We start from the raw sequence: 25436 nt of genomic DNA on the forward strand, positions 1-25436 counted from the left end.
TTCTCTTGGTTCTGTTCATTTCACTCCTCATTATTTCATCCAAATCTATCCATGGTTTTCTAAAATCATTGAATTGGTCATTTCTTATAGTATAGTAACATTCTATCACAATCACCTACCATAACTTGTTTAGCCATTACTCAATTGAGTTGTAACCCTGCAGTTTCCAGTTCTTTAATATTGCATAGTGAGCTACTATAAATATTATAAAACATATAATTTCTTTTCCTTTTTTTCCTATTCATCACTGGAAACAGACCTAGCAGTGTTATTTCTGGGTGAAAGGCTCTATAGGTAGTTCAATAAATCTATGGGTAGACGGCTTTCTAAAATGGTTGGATCAGTTCACAATTCCACCAACAATGTTTAAAAAACTATTTTTAATATTGTGTCTCCATCTTGTGCAGATAGGACATGCAAAGCCTGATCAGCACAAAAGCCTTGACTTGCTCCACTTCCAACTAATGCTGGTTTGCTTCTTGTTATGCAATCTGTTGCATGTGAGCAAGGAGATGGGTCTGCACAAGCATGTGCGTGCAGGTGCACACCTGCACACACACACACACACACACACACACACACACATACACACACACTCCTAGAGGCTCACCACATTGATGCTGCCTTATTGAAAATCAAAACTCCCAAATTGCACACTGCTTCAATAGTTGGGATTACAAGCATATTTCTAGTATAAAATGTAGTTCTTAAAATTATTTTTGAGTGTGATAGCATAAATCCAAATAACAAACCAATTATACCAAAACACATTATATCTTTTTAAAATTAACTTATTTTTTATTATAGTTTTTTATTGACAGAACATATGCATGGGTAATTTTTACATCATTGTCCCTTGTACTCACTTCTGTTCCAATTTTTCCCTTCCTTCCCTCCACCCCCTCCTCTAGATGGCAGGCAGTCTCATACATGTTAAACATGTTAAAGTATATCTTAAATACAATATATGTGTATATATTTGTACAGTTCTCTTGTTGCACAAGAAAAATCAGATTCAGAAAGGTAAAAATAACCTGGGAAGAGAAACAAAAATGCAAGCAGTCCACATTCATTTCCTAGTATTCTTTCTCTAGCTATAGCTGGTTCTGCTCATCATTGATCAATTGGAACTGAATTGGATCCTCTCATTGCTGAAAATATCCACTTCCATCAGAATTGATCTTCATATAGTATTGTTGTTGAAGTGTATAATGATCCCCTGGTTCTGCTCATTTCACTCAGCATCAGTTCATGCATGTCTCTTCAAGCCTCTCTATATTCATGCTGCTGATCATTTCTTACAAAACAATAATATTCCATAACAGTCATATACCACAATTTACCCAGCCATTCTCCAATTGATGGGTATTCATTCATTTTCCTGTTTCTAGCCACTACAAACAGGGCTGCCACAAACATTTTGGCACATACAGGTCCCTTTCCCTTCTTTAATATTTCTTTGGGATATAAGCCCAGTAGTAACATTGCTGGATCAAAGGGTATGCACAATTTGATAACGTTTTGAGTATAGTTCCAAATTGCTCTCCAGAATGGTTGGATCTGTTCACCACTCCAACAACAATGTATTAGTGTTCCAGTTTTCCCACCCTCCCAAATTTGTCATTATCTTTTCCTGTCATCTTAATCAATCTTGCAGCCATGTATAGTGGTATCTCAGAATTGTCTTAATTGGCATTTCTCTGATCAGTAGTGATTTGGAACACTCATATGAGTAGAAATAGTTTCAGTTTCATCATCTGAAAATTGTCTGTTCATATCCTTTGACCATTTACCAATTGGAGAATGCCTTGATTTCTTATAAACTAGAGTCAATTCTCTATATATTTTGGAAATGAGGCCTTTATCAGAACCTTTAACTGTAACAATGTTTTCCCAGTTAATTGCTTCCCTTCTAATCTTGTTTGCATTAGTTTTGCTTGTACAAAAGCTTTTTAACTTGATGTAATCAAAATTTTCTATTTTGTGATCAATAATGATCTCTAGTTCTTCTTTGGTCACAAATTCCTTCTTCCTCCACAAATCTGAGAGGTAAACTATCCTATGTTCTTCTAATTTATTTATAATCTAGTTCTTTATGCCTAAATCATGAACCCATGTTGATCTTATCTTGGTGCACGGTGTTAAGTGTGGGTCCATGCCTAGTTTGTGCCATAGTAATTTCCAGTTTTCCCAGAAGTTTTTGTCAAATAGTGAATTCTTATTTATCTAACACTAGATTACTGTAGTTATTGACTATTTTGTCCTATGAACCTACCCTATTCCACTGATCAACTAACTAGTCTATTTCTTAGCCAATACTAAATGGTTTTGGTGACTGTTGCTTCATAATATAGTTTTAAATCAGGTACAGCTAAGCTGCCTTCATTTGATTTTTTTTTTTCATTAGTTCCCTTGAAATTCTTGACCTTTTGTTCTTCCATATGAATTTTATTGTTATTTTTTCTAGGTCAATAAAATGGTTTCTTGGGACTCTGATTGGTATAGCACTAAATAAATAAATTAGTTTGGGTAGTATTATCATTTTTATTATATTCTCCCGGACTATCCAAGAGCACTTAATATTTTTCCAATTGTTCAGATCTGAATTTATTTGTGTGGAAATTGTTTTGTAGAAAAACAGATTAATCTTAATAGGTAACATCTGATATAACCACCATGAATGAATGTATTCTTCCACAGTATTTCACAAAAACTATAATATTTCACACAGCAGGTTATGTGGTAACTGTTGCCATGGTAGGAATTATATGAGGAAAGATGGAACTATCAAGGAATATCCCCCAAGAATCTCATTAGATACTACTATGAAAGAAAACTGAAAGAGGCCATTGAAGATGTTTGAAGAGATATAAAGAGATTACATTAGTATTTAACAGGTGTAAATCAGACAACTTGAGTGACACATTGTTCAGTTAAAGGCAAGTCAGAAATATTGAGAAAGAAATTCAGAAAACAAAGTATATCTGAAATTCTAGATTCGTTTCATTAGAAAGTAAATAAAAAAGATACAGCAAAATAAAGAGTCAAGGCAACACAAAGAACTAAAGAAACAATTCAGTATCAATCAGTTCTTAAAGTATGACCACAGAAATAAGATGAATGTACTACATGTGATAGACATATTCATGTTTGTATATAAAGCCTATGAAAAAGCCTAGTGGTCTTCAGTGGAGACTTCTTGTATCCTAATCCCATTATTGTAGCTATGAAAACCATTAGGAAGCATCTTGAGAGTAGGGACTAGCTTTTGGCATTCTTTGTATCCTCAGTGCTCAGTACAATATATGATATATAGTAGGTACTTAAAAATGTCATTGACTAAAGCTCTGGGACATTGATAAATTAGGCTTTGGGAATTCTGCAGACTGCATTAGAAATGCTGTTCAATATAACACAAATGTTCTTCTTAGCCAAATAAATTGGTAGGCAGCAAAGAGTGTCAGTCTGTTTCTACTTGAAACTACTGTAATCATTAATTTGACATGGAGAACAGTGGAGTAAATGGTGTTTCTTCATATTTTGCTACCTCAAAAAGGTAAGAGACATCAGAGCAAATCAAAAATAACAATATCAGATGGAAATGCTATAGTACATATAACAATGTCCTCTAAAGTGGGCAAACCACGATTATTCATTGAAGTAGGATTAACTTTTTATATCATAGATCCCTGTGATAGTCTGGGGACATCCTGTTTAGAAGAATGTCTTTCAATACATATAATAGGATTATAAAAGAATTAGAATACAACATAGGATTACAAAGGAAACCAATTATATTGAAGTACAGTTATTGAAATATTGAGATAGGGAACAATTTATGAAACCTTTAAGTTAAAAATTCCTTCATTAAATGGACTGAAGATGTGAGTGCCATTATTAAATGCTGATACATCAGTGGGAACTAGATCTTACTAAAACAGGGCTTCATATTGATTGTCAGATATTTTTTGATCAACAAAAGTTACTGGATCCAATTTGCACAAAGATATATTGCAAATCAAGGCAGAATGACCACAAGAAATAACATCATTCTTAAATTATATTACATAAGAGCAATACCTGAGGAATAACAAGTTTTAAGAGAAAAGAAGTGAAGAATTGCATCAGTGAAAATCTATAAACTCCAGAATTAATAATGCTACTTAATGATGGCATAAATGACAGAAATAATGTCTACATCTCAAATGACTTTGAAGTAGAAAGGGACATAATTAAAATGGAATTTCAAAAAGCACTTTTGGAAGCCAACTATGTTTAAGCAAAATAATATTTAAAGAAAGTATTTGTTATAACCACTATAGGTTGTATTATTATGAACAAATATATTCTCCCATATTCTTCAATGGCAGCTGCCCCATGATGTAATTTGAGAGTATCCAAAAAGCTCAGTAAACTTAGATTTTCCCTACTACTGAAGGAGATTGTGTAAAAATTAGCTTATGGGAAAGCTGCAAGACATTTACAAGGTAGTCTGTTAATTGGTCCTCCCTGCCACCAATATTTAATAACTATAGTTCAATATATGCCATCTACCAATGTACCAAAAAGAGTAATGGCAGCATTAATGGTGGCCAAACTCAGCCAAATCATCCTTTCTTGTAGCTATGATTCACCGGTTTTCTTCTGCCAGAACCTTGAACCTAATTTGGAAATTTCACTTTACCCATTTGTTCCCTCCAATTTTTAACAAACATTTATCAAGAATCTATTGTGTGCAAGAAAATCAGCTAAGTGCTAGAGACTGCTTTACATTTTATTGAAAGATACAGCATATATACAAATGAATAAGAGTACTTGGAAAACTGAAGAGGAAGAGAGAATTAACAATGGAAAGGATAAGACAAAGTTTCACAGAGTCAGGAACACCTGGAAAACAAGAATTCAGGAGGCAAAGATGGAGTATATGTCAGGAGCAGCACGATAGTTTTCTATCCGTTGGGGGGAGAGAGGTTGTTTTTTTTTTTTTTTTTACAGTTTTCTATCGTTGACGTCATCATTAGTCAATGATACTTATTTTATTACTGAGTTTCAAATAAGAACCAGCCTTAGAAAGGAGACAAATCTCAGGACTTAGGTGTGACTTCTGTCTCTGATCCATAATGTCTGTGTGATTAAACAAAGAATAAGTTACAAAGAGGTTTCAACCTACATTGAGAGGGAATGTCTTCACTGAGAATTCTTTATGTTAGTGAAATCACAAATCTATTGGAAGGAGTGGGGAGGGGGGGAAGTCTAGAGGGAGAAGCATGACTCACCAATGCCTATGTTGTAATAGGAGCCAATTAATGCCCAGGTTGTCCACTAAAGAAAAGTACTGAAATTCTATTACATTTGATCATCTATAAAGATTAATCTGGTGATTCATAATCTTTGAAACTCCAAGAGAAGGCAGATTTGTGTTTTTTTTTCTCTTTGTAACTCCCCCAGAGCCTTTTATATTCTTGTTGTTGTTCAGACGTGTCCTACTCTTCATGACTCCATTTGGGGTTTTCTTGGCAAAGATACTTCCTTCTCCAGCTCAGTTTACAGAAGAAGAAACTGAGGCAAACAGGATTAAGTGATTTGCCTAAGGTTGCACAACTAGTAAAAGTCTGAGATTTAAAAAGATGAATCTTTTTGACTCCAGGCCTGGACACCACTCTTTTACCTGCTTTTGTTTACACCTCGAAGAAAGGTGAACACAGGGAAGCTGAAATGTGCTTATTAGAATGCTGCTCTGCTGTCTGTTCCTGGGTGGGGAAAGTTTGGGAGGTGGGTGGGGGATGGTAGAAATTCAGGTGGGAAAGAAAGCAACTTGCCTCAGCTGCTGGAAGAGGACAGCAATGGAAGTTTAAAAGCTGCCTATACAAAAGCTCCTGTGATCCATTGAAATTATTTTTAGCAAAAGGGAAGGGTTTGCAATCACCTCTTCCCTGTATGGATTTTCTCTATAGGTTGCTAAAAGTTCAAGCCACAAAATCTTCTATGAGAAGAGGAGTGATAGAATTTTAGCAATATTTCTCCTCTCGAGGGTTTTGTGGTGGTTGTTATTTTTAAGAGAGATAGGGAGGTGTAAAAAGGAAAGGTGAAAATAAACACTTCCTACAAAACAGAGGGAAATCAAAGTTGAGAGGAGGGGGAGTATTAAATCATGATGCAGAGAGGCAAAACTGTTATATGTATCACAGAAGCAGCCTAATATATGGGCCCTCCTCATAGATGGTGATTCTCAGTTTATTGGTAAAAGTAATGGAAAGTTATACAAAGTAATGGAAGTTCATGGGGCCTTCAGTGACTTACTTAAAAAAAGCATTACCTTGCCTTAGTATATATCCTACCCATAAGAGTGACAGAAATCATGGAAATTAAGGCCAAACAGCCCTTTTTGTAGTGGCTAAAAACTGGAAACTGAATGGATGTCCATCAGTTGGAGAATGGCTGAATAAATTGTGGTATATGAATATTATGGAATATTACTGTTCTGTAAGAAATGACCAACAGGATAATTTCAGAAAGGCCTGGAGAGACTTACATGAACTGATGCTGAGTGAAATGAGCAGGACCAGGAGATCATTATATACTTCAACAACAATACTATATGATGACCAGTTCTGATGGACCAGGCCATCCTCAGCAACGAGATCAACCAAATCATTTCTAATGGAGCAGTAATGAACTGAACTAGCTACGCCCAGAAAAAGAACTCTGGGAGATGACTAAAAACCATTACATTGAATTCCCAATCCCTATATTTATGCACACCAGCATTTTTGATTTCCTTCACAAGCTAATTGTACAATATTTCAGAGTCTGATTCTTTTTGTACAGCAAAATAACGTTTTGGTCATGTATACTTATTGTGTATCTAATTTATATTTTAATATATTTAACATCTACTGGTCATCCTGCCATCTAGGGGAGGGGGTGGGGCGGTAAGAGGTGAAAAATTGGAACAAGAGGTTTGGCAATTGTTAATGCTGTAAAGTTACCCATGTATATATCCTGTAAATAAAAGGCTATTAAATAAAAATAAATAAATTTAAAAAAAAAAAAAAGGAAATTAAGGCCAAAGAAAAAGTTATTATGGCTCAGCACAAGGTAATTACAGTTAAATGTATAAGAGTGGCAAAAGACAAAAGAAAGAATTATGTCTCCAGCTTAAAGTTAAAGCTCAAGATGACACTATCAATAAACATAAGCAGGAGACTGAATCTACTAAGGTGTGTTTGCATGGTTTCCCTTCACATTAGTTAGTTTCATGGTTTCTGAAATACTCGTTTGTCGATCATATTGCCAAGATCAGTAGATACAGATCTACAATTGATTGTGTTCCAAATTTTTCTCCCTTTCTCTCACCTTGCCTCCTCCTTGAGACAGCAAGTAATCAGATATAAATTAAATATGGACATATTTCCATATTTGTCATGGTACACAAGAAAAATCAGGTGAAAAAGGAAACAAAAGAAAGACAACAAACAACAGCAACAAAAAGACAAAAATATTATTGCTTTGATCCACCTTCATTCTCTATAGTTTTCTCTCTCTGATTGCAGATGGCTCTTTCTATCACAAATCTATTAGAATAAGCAGAGTTTCAATTCAACTCTTATAACACTTATGACAAAGCTTGAATATTTATTTTGCATCTTTCCCCAGTTCATCATTGGACATTCACTGTCATACCTTTTTTTTTTTTTTTTTTTTTTTTTTTAGTATTAATATACTTTAGATAAATTTGATGATAGTTGCAGGTAAAAATCCCGCTTCAGGCTCAGGGCACCAATTGAAAGATTCTTCAAGGTCAAAAGAAACTTGGAGATGGATTAGATGAAGTTCAGTTCAGAAAAACAGAACTAGGAGTTTCTATTTTAAGAAGATGGTACCACCAATCTTGAGAAACTCCGAAGATTACTTAACTATAAATGATTTTTAAAAGATAAATACAGAAAATAAAGATGTTATAATAAATATATTTTGAGAAGTGGGAAAGGATTCATGAGTTTCAAAGAAATTTGGAACCTGCCTAGGGAAACCTAGGGTTTCTCTACCCATTCAATGGGACAATCCACCAGGACCTCATTTGGGAATGCACTGGCTTGGGAAGAATGAACAAGGGAAAAAATCGGGGTAGGGTGGGGGGGGGAGACTGTCACAGGACAGATCCAAAGGAAGTCTACATTTAAGCAGACAAAATGAACTTGGACAAATAGATGAGGTAACCATAGCATACATAGCACAATGATATCATGAGGCTACTATGGGATATCTCTTCTTGGAATTGTTTCTAAAAGCTATTATTGTAGTAATACACATCCCACACATAAGAGACCATAAGAATTATAAGAGCGCTTTTCACTGAAATAATTTTGGCCCAGAAAATACAAAACAGAACAGGACTTTAAAATGACAATTTGTTATGATAGTCTGTTATAATTTTGTGGACTATGTGGGTATGCTTGCATGAACACACATGTACCCATAGGTATTAATTTTGGTCCAAACCTGGATTTCATTTGATAGGATAAAATCCTGGTGATAAAATCTTTTCAACCAACACAGTCCAAAAATTTGTTTGCAATTTATAATCCTCGGGAGTTGCCTGATGAATTGAAAAGATTAGTCACTTGTTGAGGATACATGACTTAATCCAGGCCTTATTAATTCCAAAGCTTACCTTTCTCTTCTATTAACCAAGTCATAACCAAGTCTATTATGAATTATATAGTAAGATATCCTGCATCCAGAGATAAATGTGCTTGACCATTGTCTTTGACTGAATTCTTGCTACATCTAATACCTAGGCACTATTTTAGACTCAGTACAAAATTATATACCACTTTATACAATACTCCTTAATAGTCATTGGATCCATCCATATTCTCATTTAAGGGTAGACTTTGGAATTCAACCTTTCAGAAGTCAAAAAGGGTTACAAAGCTAACTATGATCCTTTTTTCCCCTCAGTGGCATTTTATTTTTCTAAATGCACATATAGTGCATTCATTTTTGTAACACTTTGTGTTACAAATCTTTCTCCCTCCCTTCTTTAGCTCCCTTTTCCCCCAGACAGCAATCTGATATAAATTAAATATGTACAATCCTTCTAAACATATTTCCATATTTGTCATGTTGAGCAAGAAAAAAAAAATCTAATTAAAAGGTAAAAAACTACAAGAAAGAAGGAAGTAAAGATATAAAAGTGAAAATACTATGCTTCAATCCACATTCAGTCTCCATGAATGTAGATGGTATTTTTCATCCCAAGTCTATTGGAACTGGCTGATTATAATCGAACTGAAGGAAATGGATCTTTTATGAAATAGAACACTTTCAAACATTTCTGATTAAAAAACAACAAAAAGCAGAGCTGAGTAGAAAATTTTTAAATATAAATACATGAGTCCTTAAGAGAAACCTTAGAAGGGGAAAGTGATTTGAGCAATTGGAAGGGACTTTCTGATGATGTAGTGGACAGGTATCCAACTTGCAGCCCACAAAATTCCCAAGTACAGCCACAACCAAATTAAAATTTAATAGGAAAATGTTGAGCAAAATAAAAGTACAATATAACATAAACAATACTAATTTGTATCTTCCTAAGTCAAAATGCCATGTTGAGAAATCTAGTTCTGTTTGAGTTTGACATTGATAATATAATGCTAACATTCCAATAAAATTAAAAATGGGGACAGCTAGGTGGCACAATGGATAAAGCATGAACCATGGAGTCAGGAGTACCTAAGTTCAAATCTGACCTAAGATGCTTGCTATCTATATGACTCTTAAATCACTTAATCCTAATAGCCTTCAAATAATTAAATCAAATAAAGTGAGAAAAAAATTGTCCCTTCAGAAGCAAAATGTTTTCAAAGGGTATTGAAGGAATTGAAAGAGAAAAATGAAGGATCTAAGAGTTGGTTGGTTTTGTTTTGGGAGGGGGAAATAAGGGAGAGCAAAAGAAATACATGAATGAAAAAAAGGAGAAAGAAGGAAATAGAAGTTGCTATTTCTCGTAAAGAGGGTACATTGTAAATATAAAAGAAATTCAAAGTTTAGTACACCCAACCTCTGAAGCCTCAGGATCAAAGATGTTTAAAAATACAAGTGGCCTGGAAGGCCAATTCAAGGTATATCAAGGTACCACAGTCAGGATTGTAAGAGATTATGCAACAAACATTTTAGGGGGAAAAAAACTTATAACCAACATATCAAAAACTTGGAGGCAGTGGCAAGCTAGATGGGACTTCAAAGTCAAATTAAAAGGGTGTTTAATGAGAGTACTGCCTCTGAAGTCCTAAGCTTTGGGAGTGATTTGATCTACTTTTGAATTACATCTCTGCTAGATGTTTACTATTCTCTGCTTATTGGGGTCAGTAGTATTCAACTTCCAAATAGTTATGGATTTGGAAACCAGACAATCAAGATTCTTGGAATTGAATGTGAATCGACAATAAACAAAGAGTTAGGTGCATGAGCCTTTTTACACAGGTTTTGTAAAATTTTAATAGACTATTCTTGGTTATTTTCTATGTTTTGGTTGTAACCCAAATATATGGTATTGCCAATTTGATGCAACTCTTCTTTTACATGAGGAAAACCAAAGATTAGGGAAGTGACACAATTTGCTCAGTCATGGAATAGTAAATCGAACAAGATTACAAATTTAGGTTCTCCAACTCATATTTCATTGATTGTAAGATCACAAATAGTATTTAGTTATTTCTCCAATTAATGTCAACTCATTGGTTATTGAATCAAGATCTCATATTGAAAACATCCAATTAAATACATCTGTCCAATGAATGGCCAGCCTAATCTAATTATGGAGAGACTCAAGATTAGAAAATTGGTTCCTAGGTGATTTAAGCTGTAGTGACTCATAAAATATATAAAAGTACAAAATTATCTTTGCTCACAATTCCAACTCTACCACTCAGTGCCTAGAATGTACATATACTGCCTTTACCTTGCTCTTCATATATTTGATCAACTAAAAATTCTAAGACTGTGAAAAATTTGAGTAAGAAAAATCACATTCTGGGGATAAGGTGGGAAAGAGGAATCCACCAAACTATTACAATTCCTCAGAAGGAAAATACAAAGAGCATTTTTTTTCTTTCTTAGTTGTTTTCTTCATATATGGTGAACAATACAGTTTCTCTTTTTTTTCTTCATATAACAAATTTTGGATGTATTTTAAATCTTTCTTTTGTTCTGCAGCTCTTTCTCCCTTTTAAAAAAATGCAAAACATACAAAGTTGAAGGATTTTCCAAATGACTGAGATAATGATCATCTGGCTGATGTTTATACATTTCTAAATTGCTAACTTCTGGGGACACATACTCAGAGTGGGCAATTATACAAACAAGTCATTTAACAAAAAGTCTGAGTACAAATGGGAACCCATGAAATACTGATAATTGGCACGTTTCCTTGCAACAATAAGAGATAGAAAAGAGAGACTTATCAAATAATTGCTATTAGCCTCTGAGCCCACTACTCCCAGATTTACTTTTATATACCACAGATTTAGTTAGTGACGAGTTTTGCTATTTCTATCCTGTCAAACATCTCTTGCATCCTATTTTAAGTGGAAAGACGAGCCTGATGTATGAAACTAAGATCAAACAAGCATTAAGCTGACATTATCAGATGGAAAATGTTATAAAAGCTGAATTGTGAGATCCATGAGAGCTGGAATAGCTAGATAGGCCTTCATAGAAGAATTGGGCCTTGAAGGATGAGAACGGCATCAAGATCTCTCTCATTTGAAGGATGACTAACACTGATTTTTTCCAAATCAGGTTTTTGTTCAGGTTCATTTCTTTTTTTTATAAAGGATGAGAATAAATCATTCATTAATATTATATTCCCTTTTCTCATGGTTCTTATTTTTCATATCTTAAATCAGAAGTTCTTTACATTACAGAAGTTAATACATTGGCAGTCTAAAGTCTATGGGTCATTTCTCAGATTAATGTTCTTAAATGATAAAATAAGATTACAAAGGAAAACAATTATATTGAAGTATTTACCAATTACACTGAAGTAGTATATAGTACAATATACATACATAGTATATGTTTTTAAAAGTTCATGTATCCCGGTTTAATAACCCCCCTACTTTAAATTTTTTTCTGTTTCTTTCCTTTAAACCCACTTCAAAGTTTACAACATCCCTGTTACAAAATTAGACCATTCAAGTAACTGGCAATTGAGTGGATGCCAATCAGTTGGGAAATGGTTGAATAAGTTATGGTATATGAATGCAATGGAATATTATTGTTCTATAAGAAATAATGAGCAATCTGATTTCAGAAAAGCCTGGACAAATTTACATGAACTGAAGCTAAGTGAAGTGAGTAGACCCAAGAAAACACTGTATAAAGTAACAACAAAATTATATGATCAGCTGTGATGGACTTGACTCTTTTCAACAATGAAATGATTTGAGGTAATTCTAAAAGCCTTGGGATGGAAAGTGCCATCCACATCCAGAGAGAGAACTATGAAAACTGAATATGGATCCTTTGATCCATCATATTTTCACTTTTTTGTTGTTGGTTGCTTGCTTTTTTTTTTCTTTCTCGTGGTTTTTTCCCTTTTGATATGATTTTTCTTGTACATCATGATGAATATGGAAATATGTTTAGAAGAATACAACATGTTTAACCTCAGACTGCTTGCTGTTTGGGGAAGAGGGAAGAGGTAGAAAGAGAGAAAAATTTGAAACACAAGGCTTTGCAAAAGTGAATGCTGAAAACTTTCTTTGCAAATATTTGAGAAATAAAATATTAATAACTTTTTTGTTTCTTTTAAGCCCACTTCAAAGTTCACATATTAAGTTATTAGACCATTTAAAATAGAACTGCATTTTTACTCCTAATGCCTATTTTAGGAAGGAATTCAAAAACAGTAGAGAAAATCAGGAGAGGTAGACTTTGAAAATTAACATAAACTATAGTGCAAGGGTCTTAAAGAAAAACACCAATCACGACCAACACCACATTATCATATACTTATTGAGAAAATTTTATTAGTGGCTTAGTATTTCATTTTCTTCCCTTAAAAATTAAACTGGCCCTCCTATTTCCCAATGTATTTACATGAGTGAAAATTCCAGGGCTCATCTTCTTGCTCATATTAACATATTTTATGATTATGTGTCAATGTCAATCTCATTATTTTTTGCACTTCCTCTCTCCTGCTCTTAAGTCTCTGCACTTTTTGTGCCCAGTGTTCCAATGTAAACTTTGTACTATGTACAAGTAAACAACTACTCTACATTTCTCTTGGTTACCTTTTTCCATTTCTCCAGACAATTCTTGTGATTATATTCCTTCACATGTAATCTCCTGTGTCACACCAATACTTACTTACAGACCTTAGGCTACATAATATGAGAATATCTAACAACATGGTCAAGTATCTATTATGGGGGAAGCCTGGGGAGATGATACATAATACAGCCACATGCCTATTCTCACTTTGCAGATATAAGTGCCCAAGCTATTTAATATACAAGTCCTTTAAACATTACATTTCACTAATAAGAGGCTTCTTCATTGGGTAGTTTATGATACTTTTGATTTCTTTGTAATTAAAAAAAAATGTCGGGTTTTCAACACAAAATACTGTTAGCTAAAGTAATAGATTTTAATTTCTTTTGTGGTAGTTTAAAATTTCTACTTAAATTTGCACCCCCCCCCAAAAAAGCGTACCTCAATATAACTCAAGTAATCAAGGAAAAAAAGATGGGTAATTTAATAAGATATCCTTAAAAATGCCACCCACTCAGTGCAAAAACAGAAAATTCCTTTTTACAAAGGTGAAACATGACATGACATTTCTCAATTAAAAAAAAAAAATCCCTTTGTAATGCACAGGTAATAAGAAATACACTTAAGATAATATTGTGCTTCATTTTTCTTCCATGATTCTGTTCTCTTAGAGCACAAATCCCATTGCATATGTTACATACTTGGTACCACAAATAAGAAGTTAAATACCATGAAACTAGATTACTATTTATTTCGTACTCTAAACAAATACTGGAATTAGATCTAGACTGTAGAATTTTTTACAATGAGCATTTTTTCTTTTTTCATTAAAACAATTGCATAAATACATTACATGCATACTTTAAAAAAAAAAAGAATTGTAATTTACATTGTTTTCCTGTTTTCTGCAACAGGAAAAAGAAATACTGAAGTTATGGTAGTGTAGCAAAAAAAAATAAAAATAAAGACTATGATCTCTCTATGTATAAAATATCCATCAGAAGTGTGCTGACAGGCATAAACATTTATTACATGCAATGTTTTCTTTTTTAAAAAAGGAAAGGGGGGTAGCCTAAGTTTCTACATGTAAATGAAGTTAAACAGGCACAACTTAATTAATCAGAACTGTTTTCAACTGGCACCAAAAACAAAGCAGTCTTTGAAAATCTAATCAATGTAGTTTAAAGAGACACTCTGTGATCTCGTTTGGAATTCCATTACAAGGAATCAGCTTTCTACTTTTAGCAGGGAGAGGAGAAAGAGGCTGAGTGTTTTCGCATATGCCAGTTTCCATACATGACCAGTCTTGTGCCTGAGTGAGTTTTCTAGAAACCAATACTGTAGTTGATTAGTGTTGAAAGACATCAGTTTATTATTCTCCCCTGGAACTCCCTCAACAGTCTATGTATGGCTGGTTCTTCATCTCCCATTTGATTTCTACACAACAGAATGGTCATTGCTATGAACTCCTGCCAAGATGGTGTGGTTGAGTGAAGATGCTGAGCGATCTGAGCCATCAGTGGGGCCATTGGCATTCTCATTCCGCTGGCAGCAGAGTATCTGTCTGAAGGTGGCACTCATTTCTTTGTCACGGTAAGAGTAGATAATAGGATTCATGGCAGAATTGAACTCAGCAAGAAGAAGGAAAAACTTTTCATAGGCCAAGACATCACACTGAGGACAGCAGACATCTAGAAGTAATAAGACCAATCCAGGAGTCCAGCAGATTATAAAAGCACCTGGAGAGAAAGGGTAGAAAGGAAAAAAAAAAAAAGATTTAATCATTTTTTACAAGCAAACATACAGGATGATTTCTCTAGCAAATGACTTCAACATGGAATCTTCATAAGACTCTGGTAATTTTATAATAAGAACTAAGGAACAGTAATAAGAACCTCAAAATTTATATAGCATTTGAAGGATTATAAAACATTTTTTCCATTAACAACTTTGAGATAAATCATCAAGTATTATATTCTTTAATAAATAAGGAAAGAGAAACTAAAAATTGAAATTGAAATGGTTTGCTGAGGTTTTTATAGTTAAAAGATTGGTGGGGCAGGAATCCATTTCTTTAATGTGGCAGATGAAAGATTATTCAGACAATGTAGTTTAGGTAGTTGTTCACATGTGCTAATTGGGAGTTATTGGAAGGACTTGGTAGAGCCTGCCAGAGTTTACCCTCAATTGCATAATTTTTGAGAATCTAGGCCCATTGCACCATGAAAGACATTCAAGTAGGACTTCTGGTGGAAACTATTTTTACATCTATTAGAATTTTACTCTTTTGGTAATTCTAACTGATATTTACTTATGCATCAAATATAAATAACACTTGCTTAAGCAAACAAAATAACATAGAAGGAGACATATTTGCCCTATTTAGATTCACAGAATCGTGAAATTTTGAAACCAGAAGGGAAACTAGAAATAATCTAAACTAATCACTTTTGTTTAAAAGAGCAAACTTGATTTTATTGTCTATGTGCAAAGAGAGGCTGCTAATTCATGAGCCAAAAGCTATACATAAAACAAGGGAACTCTACTCAGACCTACCTGTAAAAACATATAGCAGAAGATAATAAAAATGAAATTGTTAATTTATTTGGCCATCTTCCATTTTCCACTTTCCTTCCAATTAGACAGAATTAGCACGACTTTATTTGAAATTCAAATGAAATAGTACTCTAATTTAAGCATCAAAACCTCAAAGTCTCTCAAACTGAATTCATTCCTTATTCCTCACTATATCCTTTCATTCAGCATTTTTACTTTCATTGATGCAACCTCAGAACAAGGGTTTTCAAACTTTTTTGGGCGAAGGACTGTTTTATATTCCCCAAAACTAAGGATATCCCAGAGACCTTCTAGTTATGTGGGTTATAGCTAAATCCTCTGTATTGGGGGGAGGGAAGACAGAAAGCTTCTTATGCAAATACTTTTGACTTCTTGGACACTCTAAAAGGACTTCTTAGGATCCCCAGATTGTACTTTGAAAATCACTGCTTTTGAGTCTTTTTTTTTTTTTTTTGTAAAGAAGATTCCCTATTCCTGTAATTTGCATTCTACTTGTCCAGTAAAATCATTTTCCTACAGCTCAGCTACCCTTTTCCATGCAACTGTCACTGATATCACTAATTACCTCTAATTTAGTTATATCTCAATCTTCAAATAAATGTTTTGTGTAGATTTTTCCTTTTACTTTCTACTTGTATTATACTTATTCGTATTTTTACCTCTCTCAATACTCATGTTGATATGTACAATCCTAAGTGGCAAAGGCTGTATTGTTTTTGTCTCTGCATCCCCAAACCTCAAAATAGTGCCTCACATATAGTAAGCACCTTATTTTATTAAATTGAATTGCTGAATGAAATTGAAAGAATGGACCATTATATTCTAAATCTCTATGTAAGGCCACTTACGAATAACTTCACCAACCCAGATAATATGAGGGAGAATTCAAACCTATGCAAAGGCTCTACTTCTGATCTTGAATAGGAATGATACATAATTCCTGAATTTTTCAATTGAGAACCCATACAGGTACATGGAAGAAAGGATGAAATTGCTTTAGGAGAACATTTGCCTAACTTAGAGAATTTTTTAAAAATCAATCAATACAGTTCAGTCTCCCAAAGCCTAATCTTTGAAGATAGTTTTTTTTTTTTAAGTTTTCAGAGGAGAAATAATAATAATAATAAAAAGTCACATGACATTCTCTTCAGAAAGCTCTTTGTTCTACACTAGGGATAGACAAACCAAATTAAGATATAATTGGGAAATGCTAGACAAAATAAATAAAAATATAAGCTAGATAACATTAATTTATGATTTTTCTAAGGCATTATGTGCTATCAGGTATCGGTTTCTACTTTAGTCTGACACAACTATTTTACAACATATTCTTCTATTCTACAATTATTTCTATTTATTGATTTAATTTTTTATCTGCAGCTTTCTTTGAGGATAGTCCAAGTTTATTCAATTTCAAATAAATAAACCACTTTCAAGTTTTTCCTTCCAAAGAGGTTTCCACTATCAGGAGTTAATTACTAAGAAGCTGTTTCCACCTCAATGTTAACATTATAGAGCTTTCATTGAGTGTCTGGTGAATAAAGTTGCATTTTACAGCAGGCCTGATAATTAAAACAGAAAACCAACCATAAAGGGGAGAAAGGAGATATCTCCTTGGGTGGCTGGGAATAATAAAGCATTAGTCAGAGAGAAGCATGGAAGAAAGTTATTCCCAGGGAAAATAACTGCTTAATTCTTGCTAATTCAAAGCGGCCCTGTTACTCAATTTATTTAGAAACTAACTAGACTGACACCCTTCATGAATTGGGTGTCTTTAAAAAAAAAAGAATTTTTCTCTTAAAGCTCTATTCATTGAAAATTCAGGGCCTACATAGATACATGAACATGAATGCTATAATCCTATTTTAATGTCAGAGATGAATTTTTTTTTCATTAAAGAAATGAAAACCTATATTATAGTTTAAACCATGCATTATTTCTTTAAAACAGAGCTTTTTAAACTTTACTATTCACAACCTCTTTTGCTCTAGAAATATTTATGTGATTTTGGATAATTAGGTATATAAAATATACAAATTAAACATTTACTGATAATAATTATAATTTCACAACCCCTACATTCAGTTACAAGACCCCCATGGAGGGTTATGGGAAGGGAGATCATGACCCATAGTTTTCAAAACAACTTTCAAAAAATTGTCTTTAATGATTGTACATGTTTAACCTATGTCAGATTGTTTGCTGTCTTGGGGAGAGGGAAGGAAGAGAAGGAGAAAATTTTGGAACATAAAATCTTACAAAAATGAATGTTGGAAATTATCTTTATGTGTATTTGAAAAAATAAAATACTATTGAGGAAAAAATTTATTTTAATAAACTCATCTCTTTTAGGCAAAAATCAGATTGTGACTAAAATCACATCTTCTAGAGGAAACCTTTTCCAAACCTTAATTCTAGAATCTTCTTAAATATTTCATGTTTATCTTTTACACAGCTTATTTGTATATATGTGTATACATATATATCTATATCCCTACATATGTGTATATAGCGATGTAATATGTATATACAGATATAGGTATATATGTATATGAATATATTATTGTCTTCTCTATTACATTCCCTTGAAGGAAGAAACTGCTTTTTCTCATTTTGTACCCCTAGCACTTAGTATGGTGCCTGGTATATAATAAACACTTAATAAATGCTTAATTATTGACAACACATTTGCTATTACCTTATAAACAAAAGAAGGTGAAATTCAATGAAGAATAAAAAATTAGAGGCTGAAATTGTACTTGGAAGTTTTAAAGTATACTAAAAGGCAACCAGAGAGGCTTCATATTGTCACTGAAAGAAGGCTGCTCTTTGTGTCAAAAATACCTATGCTCAAATCCTCCCTTTATCACCATGAGCAGTTTATTTAACCTCTCAGTGACCCAGGAAGCTTTTTTATAGTATCAGTTCCAGATTTATTGACATCTGCAATGGTGAAAGGAATTTCCATACCAGGAGAATTCACAAGCCTAGACCCTCTTCTCTGCCCAACCTCTAAAATACAAGTTTTCTTTGAACATTTCAAAATTAAAAGTCAAAAGCAAATTTCTCCCTCTATGTTTCATTTTATTAAGAAAATTCATAGCATAAGTATTCTTGTTTTTGCTGAGTCTTTCCAGTTGTGTCCAACTATTCACAATCCCATTTGGAGTTTTCTTGACAAAGATATCAAATTGGTTAGCTATTTCTTTCTCTAGCTCCTTTTATAAATGAGAAAACTGAAGCAAATAAGTTAAGTGACTTGTCCAGGATCAAAGAGCTAGTGAATGTTTGAGGCCAAATTTGAATTTAAGAAGATGAATTCCTGACTCCAGATCTGGTACTATACTACCAAGATACCCCCAGTATTAGCTTTGATAGGTCAGAGCTTTGTAGTAATACACAGCAGCAAATTCATAAATATATACATACATACATACACACACATTCACAACTTGAAAATATTTGTTTAAAGAAATATTTAAAAATTATCACTGAGTCAACTTTATTATCATTATTAATACCTCACATTTGTATAGATTTTATAATTTTCAAAATGCTTTCCTATACTATTTGATTTGATCCTTTCAACAATACTATGAGATGTATTACTGTTGTTTTGTTTGTACTGGTAAAAACCTGGAAACTAAGGAATCACCAATTGGGGAATAGTTAAACTAATTATACACTATATAAATGCAATGGAATACTATTATGCCATGGAAAAGTACAAAAAGAAAACCTGAAAAAAATTGTATGAACTGATATAGATTTGAGTTAGCTGAACCAAAAGAACAATTTGAAGGAAAAAAAAATAACTTTGAAAGACTTGAGAACTCTGATCAATGCAGTGATTAACCATAATTCCAAAGAATTATGATAAATAATAGAAAGAGAACCTTTGCAGTTGAAACATACTTGCAAAATGGTCTTTAAAAAAATAGAAAGTACTTCTGAAATGTTTGTGCAAAATGTCTGATATAAAGCTATATTTGACTAAAGATACAAAATAAAATATACAGTTGATGTGAAATTTTATTTTGCATCACTATATATAGATGTTACAAGGATGTGCTTTGTGTTTCTGTTCTTTTTTCAAGTCAGGGTGGTAAGGGGAAGAATAGGAATAGAGTAAAAAAAGAAAATAAGTGTGGGTCCTTAAGTCAGCTGTTGAAACAATGCACAGAAGAAAATAAATGGAAGACCAGAATTACAGACAACAAGCTAAACAACTTTGAAAAACAAACAATATAAAGAGAGCAACAGTTTCATGTATAACACTGTTTCTGTTCTACCCATTTTGAATGGGTTATGAAAATGCCCATTTTATTTATGTTTGTCAAGTTCAGAATATATGGATAAACATATATGTATACATATATGTGTGTATTATTCTAGTTTTCCCCAAAAATTGCTGAAAATTTGGTTTCCTTTTGGTGATGCAACTTTTGTAGAAAATGAAGTACAGTTATATAACCACAAAATTATCACTTTATAGGAGATGAGGAAAATAACATGTGAGGGAAGCAAGGCATGGTAAGCGGAAGAGTGTGGGAAGCATTTTCACAGAGTGATGGTCCAAAGGTGTCCCTAATTCTCTACCAATTCAACTTCATTTGTTTTGTTGTATTGTAAAATTTGCCCTGGGTTCCAACACTGTTAATTACAGCAAGCTCTGCTAAGAAGAAAGAAGGATGTGCAATGAGGTTAAAAACTGTAGACTACATAAGAAGAATGCCCCTTCCAAATTAAACTTAAGCATTTTCTTTAGTACAAGAGTGATTTTCTCACCATTTGGAGTCAAGTTCTCAATGCCACTCAGATGAATTATGCCAATCTGCTGTTTGCTTGTTTTTTAAATTACTTTACTCAAGTTAATACAGCAATCTTTACAGATGGAGTACAGGAGACCAAAGTAAGAAGCAAGTAGGAGGCAGGGAGAGAGTGCTTTGAAAGGGCAGACCTCCTTGGCAACATCTGAACTGTGTGATGAAGAAAACAGAAAATATTTCCAATTCATCTGGTGAATCTGTGTTTTGCTTAAAAGCAAAAAGCAGACATCCCACAGATCTGAAAACAAGTTAGGTAGGGTAAATGAACTTAACATTACTGGCTTAGTGAACAAGTCAGACTTTATGTCTGGGTAAGCACATAGTTTAATTTTACTCCATCTTTGCAATTTTCAAACCAATATCTTTCCTGCAAAAATTCACTTACAAAATGGCCTTTGTAAATGTAAATCACTTCTGAAATTTTTGTTCAAAAAGTCTGATATAAAGGTGTACTATGAAAATGATGATCCCAGTTTTCAACCCTCAAAATGGGATATGATTGAAAAAAAATTAATTTTCCAAAACCTCATTGAAAATGATGAGGTTTGAATCCCCTCAATTCCCTGTGGTGATGAGGTTAGTAGCAATAAGACAGTTGTTAAAAAAAATCCCTTTTTAATTGGCCTCAAGTTTGAAGTGAAAGAATTCACTTATTCCCGAATTATTAATTGAAAAATCAGTTTATTGTTGAACAGAAACCAGTTTGCTAAGAGACTGACTTCTATAGTGGCAGAGTTCTGTTAGGGAAACGGAATTTTGCGCTAAGAGAATGCTTTCTCAGCAGGCAGAGTGCTAGCAGCTGAGTAAGTTACTTTAGGCTTTCTGCAAGGAATTGAGCTAAAGGAAATTTATATGGGTATCTTGGTGGAGGGCTGGGACAGCCTGAATTGATCAGACCAGGATTTCTCAATTGAATGAGAATTTAAAATTTCAAAAAGATCAATGGGAGTTGATTTGTCCTTGAATAATATTGCTTCTCTCATCCTGGGAAGATGGGTCTTCTCTAGACTTCTTGGTGCCTAGAAGATCCTGATCTCTCAGATCAAAAATGGGAGAGACAATAAAGGGAATCTTAAAGGAAACACAGCTTCAATAAAGGGAACAGTTTCCCTCCCTCTTCAAAACCATACTTTTTCCCTTAAAATGGAGGCTAGCTATTGAAGTAACGATATACTTACTAGGTTATTTCTTTAAAAAAAAAAAACTGTCAAGGGGAAAGAAGTAGGGGAGAGGGAGGGAGAAAAATTTGTCACATGAGGTTTTGCAAAGGTGAATGTTGAAAACTATCTTTGTATGTATTTGGAAAAATGAAAAGCTATTTTAAAAAAATTTCCATGCCCACAGCTGGCAATTAAATGAGAGTTACATCTTAATGTAGTAATTAGTTAGTGCTCAATTAATTAATCAGTACTCAATGTTTCTTTTGACTGCTCAGCCATTTACAAAACTCAAATAAATTAATTACTTTGAACTACATTTTCCAGAATAATGCATAGGTATTTGTAGACATTCCTATCCACTGCTACTGCTATTGACATCAGTCTTAGGATGAAAGGATCTTGGAATCTCATATTCAGATTTTCACCTAACAAAATAAAAACTCAGTAAGGGCAGGATTTCTTCACCTCTCCCTCCTGCCCTTCCCCCTCCTCCCCTTGTCTCTCAATTCAAAGTGAACACCTAATAGATGCTTATTGATTTATTATAAAGTCTTTATTGCTAGTATCAGTTGGAATACTTTCTTTAACGTATATAAACTAATGCTGAGTGAAGTGAGTAGAACCAGAACACTGTACACAGTAACAGCAGAATTATATGATGATCAACTATAATACCTCTTCTCAGCAATGTGGTAATCCAAAATAATTCTAATAGTCTTGAGATGGAAAATGTCATCTACATCCAGAGAAAGAACTATGAACACTGAATCATAGCATCAAAGCATAGTATTTCCACCTTTTTTGTTTTTTCTTGTGTTTTTTTCCCCTTTTGTCTGATTTTTCTTTCTCAAAATGACCTACATGGAAATATACTTAAAAGAATTGTTGTACATGTATAACCTTTATCAGATTGCTTGCTGTTTTTGAGGAGGGAGGAATAAGTGAAGAAGGGACCCCAAAATTCAAACTCTTTGAAGGAGAAAAATCTCCTTCAACTCTGCCTCAGTGAGAGACTGCCCCAAGGAATCAGATAAAGTGGTTTATCTAGGTGAGGTTGGTTTAGTCCTGAGCTAAAGAATTCCAACCTTATTGAATTAAAGAGACTCATTCAATTCTAATTCCAGCTCAAGCTGAAATCTAGCCAACTTGGAATTCCACCCACTAGCCCAGCCTCCATGGAGCAGGCTTGGAATATAGCCAGACTTCCTTATAAAAACTGCAATTAAAAACTCATTCCTTTGCAGAGGACCTGACATGCCATGCTATGCCATGCTAGGCTATGACATCCTATGCTAAGGAAACCGTTGCCTGCTGGAATAATATTCTCTACCAGTGCTACCCTCTCTTTATCTTCCTCACCTATTTCCCTAACAAGACTTTATGCCTGTCAGAATTTCTCTACTAGAAACTAGTTAGGCTGACTTCCCAATGCCAATAATAAACCACTTTTATCAGTCTAGCCTTTTCAGGTATGTAAATTCCTTTACAGAAAATCTCTGTACTGCCAGAAGGAGATTCCCCAAAACTCCCTACCCTTGCACTGAATCCCATGGGGATGTAGGGGAGCTATTTGGTTCCCTGAACCCCAAACCTGCCAATAGATCTTATCATTTAACTCCCCAACCACCAGAAATCCTAATCTCATTTTGGTTCCCTAAATCTGGACCTCATAATTTGGTTCCCTGACAAAAGGGAACCCCAAAACCTAAATCTCATCATATTGATCAAGGAGGGAGAAAAAAACTGGAATACAAAATCTTACAAAATGAATGTTGAAAACTATTTTTACATCTGTTTAGAAAAATAAAATACTATTGAGAAAAAAATTTTAAAAAGAAATACTTTTTTTTTTACCCATTCTTATCTACCTTTCATAAATTGCCATAGATAAAATATACCTCATTTGGGGACCAGTATTCTAATGATGATACTCTTCTCAGACAGTAGATTCAAAGAGCTTCCAATCCTCCTGGTGAATCTAAGATTACTGACTTCAACAGTGAAATGTGGAAACAGAACTTTTATAAAAGAACGCACAGATACATTTCTATATTACTGAACAAGACAGCTTGGTACAATGGGAGGAAGGCTCCCTCAGAGACCTGCAGCACTGTTATATGGTTTACTCATGTAACCTAAGAACTTCTGAGCATTAACATCTGCTGTCACTGTGGCAACCTTAGGAGTTCTGACTCTTCTTAGCTGATTTGGGTAAGAGAAGAAAAAGAGCATTTTGGACATACAGGACAAAGATGAAACTGAATTGTATGTCAGGAATAATAATTTTCAAAGCCTTTGTCCTTTATCAGGAGAGTAGGTTAATTTTCCTCAGTGGAGAGAATTACTAACTGGACATTATTTTGGGACAGAGGAGACATAAAGAACAGTACTTTATTATAGAATGGGTTTCAATATGGTGTGAAAAAAATAATCTAGTTAGGTATAGTGATTTATAGTATCCACTCCTGCTTTGGGGATTGATTGGTTCAATTTGGGTTTTCTGAGTTGTATGAAGGATAAATCCTGCAAAAATATGGTGATTCCTCCAGAAATGAAATGCAATCAAGTTGACTGGTGGAGAATGGGGGAACAGGGAAAGGAGAGGAGGGCAGAGCAGAAGGAGTAAGCATTTATTAAGCATTACTATAAACCAGGCACTATACTAGGCACTTTTTACAGTATTGCATTTGATCCTCACAACTACTCCAGGAGGAGATACTATTTCTATGCCTATTATATAGTTGATGAAACTGAGGCAGATAGTGATTAAGTGACTTGCCAAGGGTCACTTAGCTAGTAAGTGCAAACTCAGGTTTTCCTGACTCCAGGGCCAGCACTCTCTCCACTATGCAACCTGGCTGCCTATAGAAAGTTGAACTAACCTCGATCAGAGTAACAGAACAAGTTAAAGCTTCTGTCCAAATCAGCATTTTATCACTATTTTTTTCAATTGGGCTTTTGAGTGGCCATTACATTCACAGCTTGTGAGAGACAGAGAGACTCAGGTCCAAAATATAAACAAGCAAAAAGAAGTTTAAGTATAACAATTTTAAAGACTTATAATTGATTTTTAAAACTGGGAAATGTAGAGATAAGGAAAACTATAAAATCTGAAACAAATCTGTTCCTGAAAACTATTAAAGATTAACAAAATATTCTTCACTTACATACCTAAAGCAGTACCTCTTTTTAAACTTGGCCCTTTCCTACAGTTTCAAATAACAACAAACAACAACAACAAAAAGAACTTAGTTTTACATTTTTCCCCACCCTTAAATTCATATAAACTAGATGTTGTATGAGTTGGGATAGAAAGCTTTTGAAAGACTGTGGTTTGCCACAGTTTCTACATGAAATCAGGCAGAGTTTGGTTTTGGCAATACTTCATGTTTCTTTCTGTTTTTCAGACCCAAAAGTTACACCATTTAAATAATGATTGAAAGTAAAATGGGGATTATTTAAAAATAAAGTTTAAAACCTTGATTTCCAACTCAAACTACAAGATTTTAAAAGTTCTGGGTTAAAATTCTCACAAACATTCAAAGAAAGCTTTTCACTTTGGAGGTAATAAGTTTTGTTTGTTTCAGGT

The 25436-nt window shown here is 33.8% G+C and overlaps 1 protein-coding gene across 2 annotated transcripts in view; it reads right to left on the reverse strand.

Moving 5' to 3' along the window:
* Positions 1 to 13009: 13009 nt before the first annotated feature.
* Positions 13010 to 25436, reverse strand: part of LPAR1 (lysophosphatidic acid receptor 1) — a 133797-nt gene continuing 121370 nt past the window's right edge. For both annotated transcript variants that reach the window (XM_031944119.1, XM_003761669.4), the window contains one exon: positions 13010 to 15020. In XM_031944119.1, coding sequence (XP_031799979.1) covers positions 14719 to 15020 — 302 coding nt within the window. In that variant the 3' untranslated portion in view covers positions 13010 to 14718. The remainder of the gene's footprint in view (positions 15021 to 25436) is intronic.

The sequence above is a fragment of the Sarcophilus harrisii genome, chromosome 1 (genome assembly GCF_902635505.1).
Source record: "Sarcophilus harrisii chromosome 1, mSarHar1.11, whole genome shotgun sequence".
Lineage (NCBI taxonomy): Eukaryota > Metazoa > Chordata > Mammalia > Dasyuromorphia > Dasyuridae > Sarcophilus > Sarcophilus harrisii.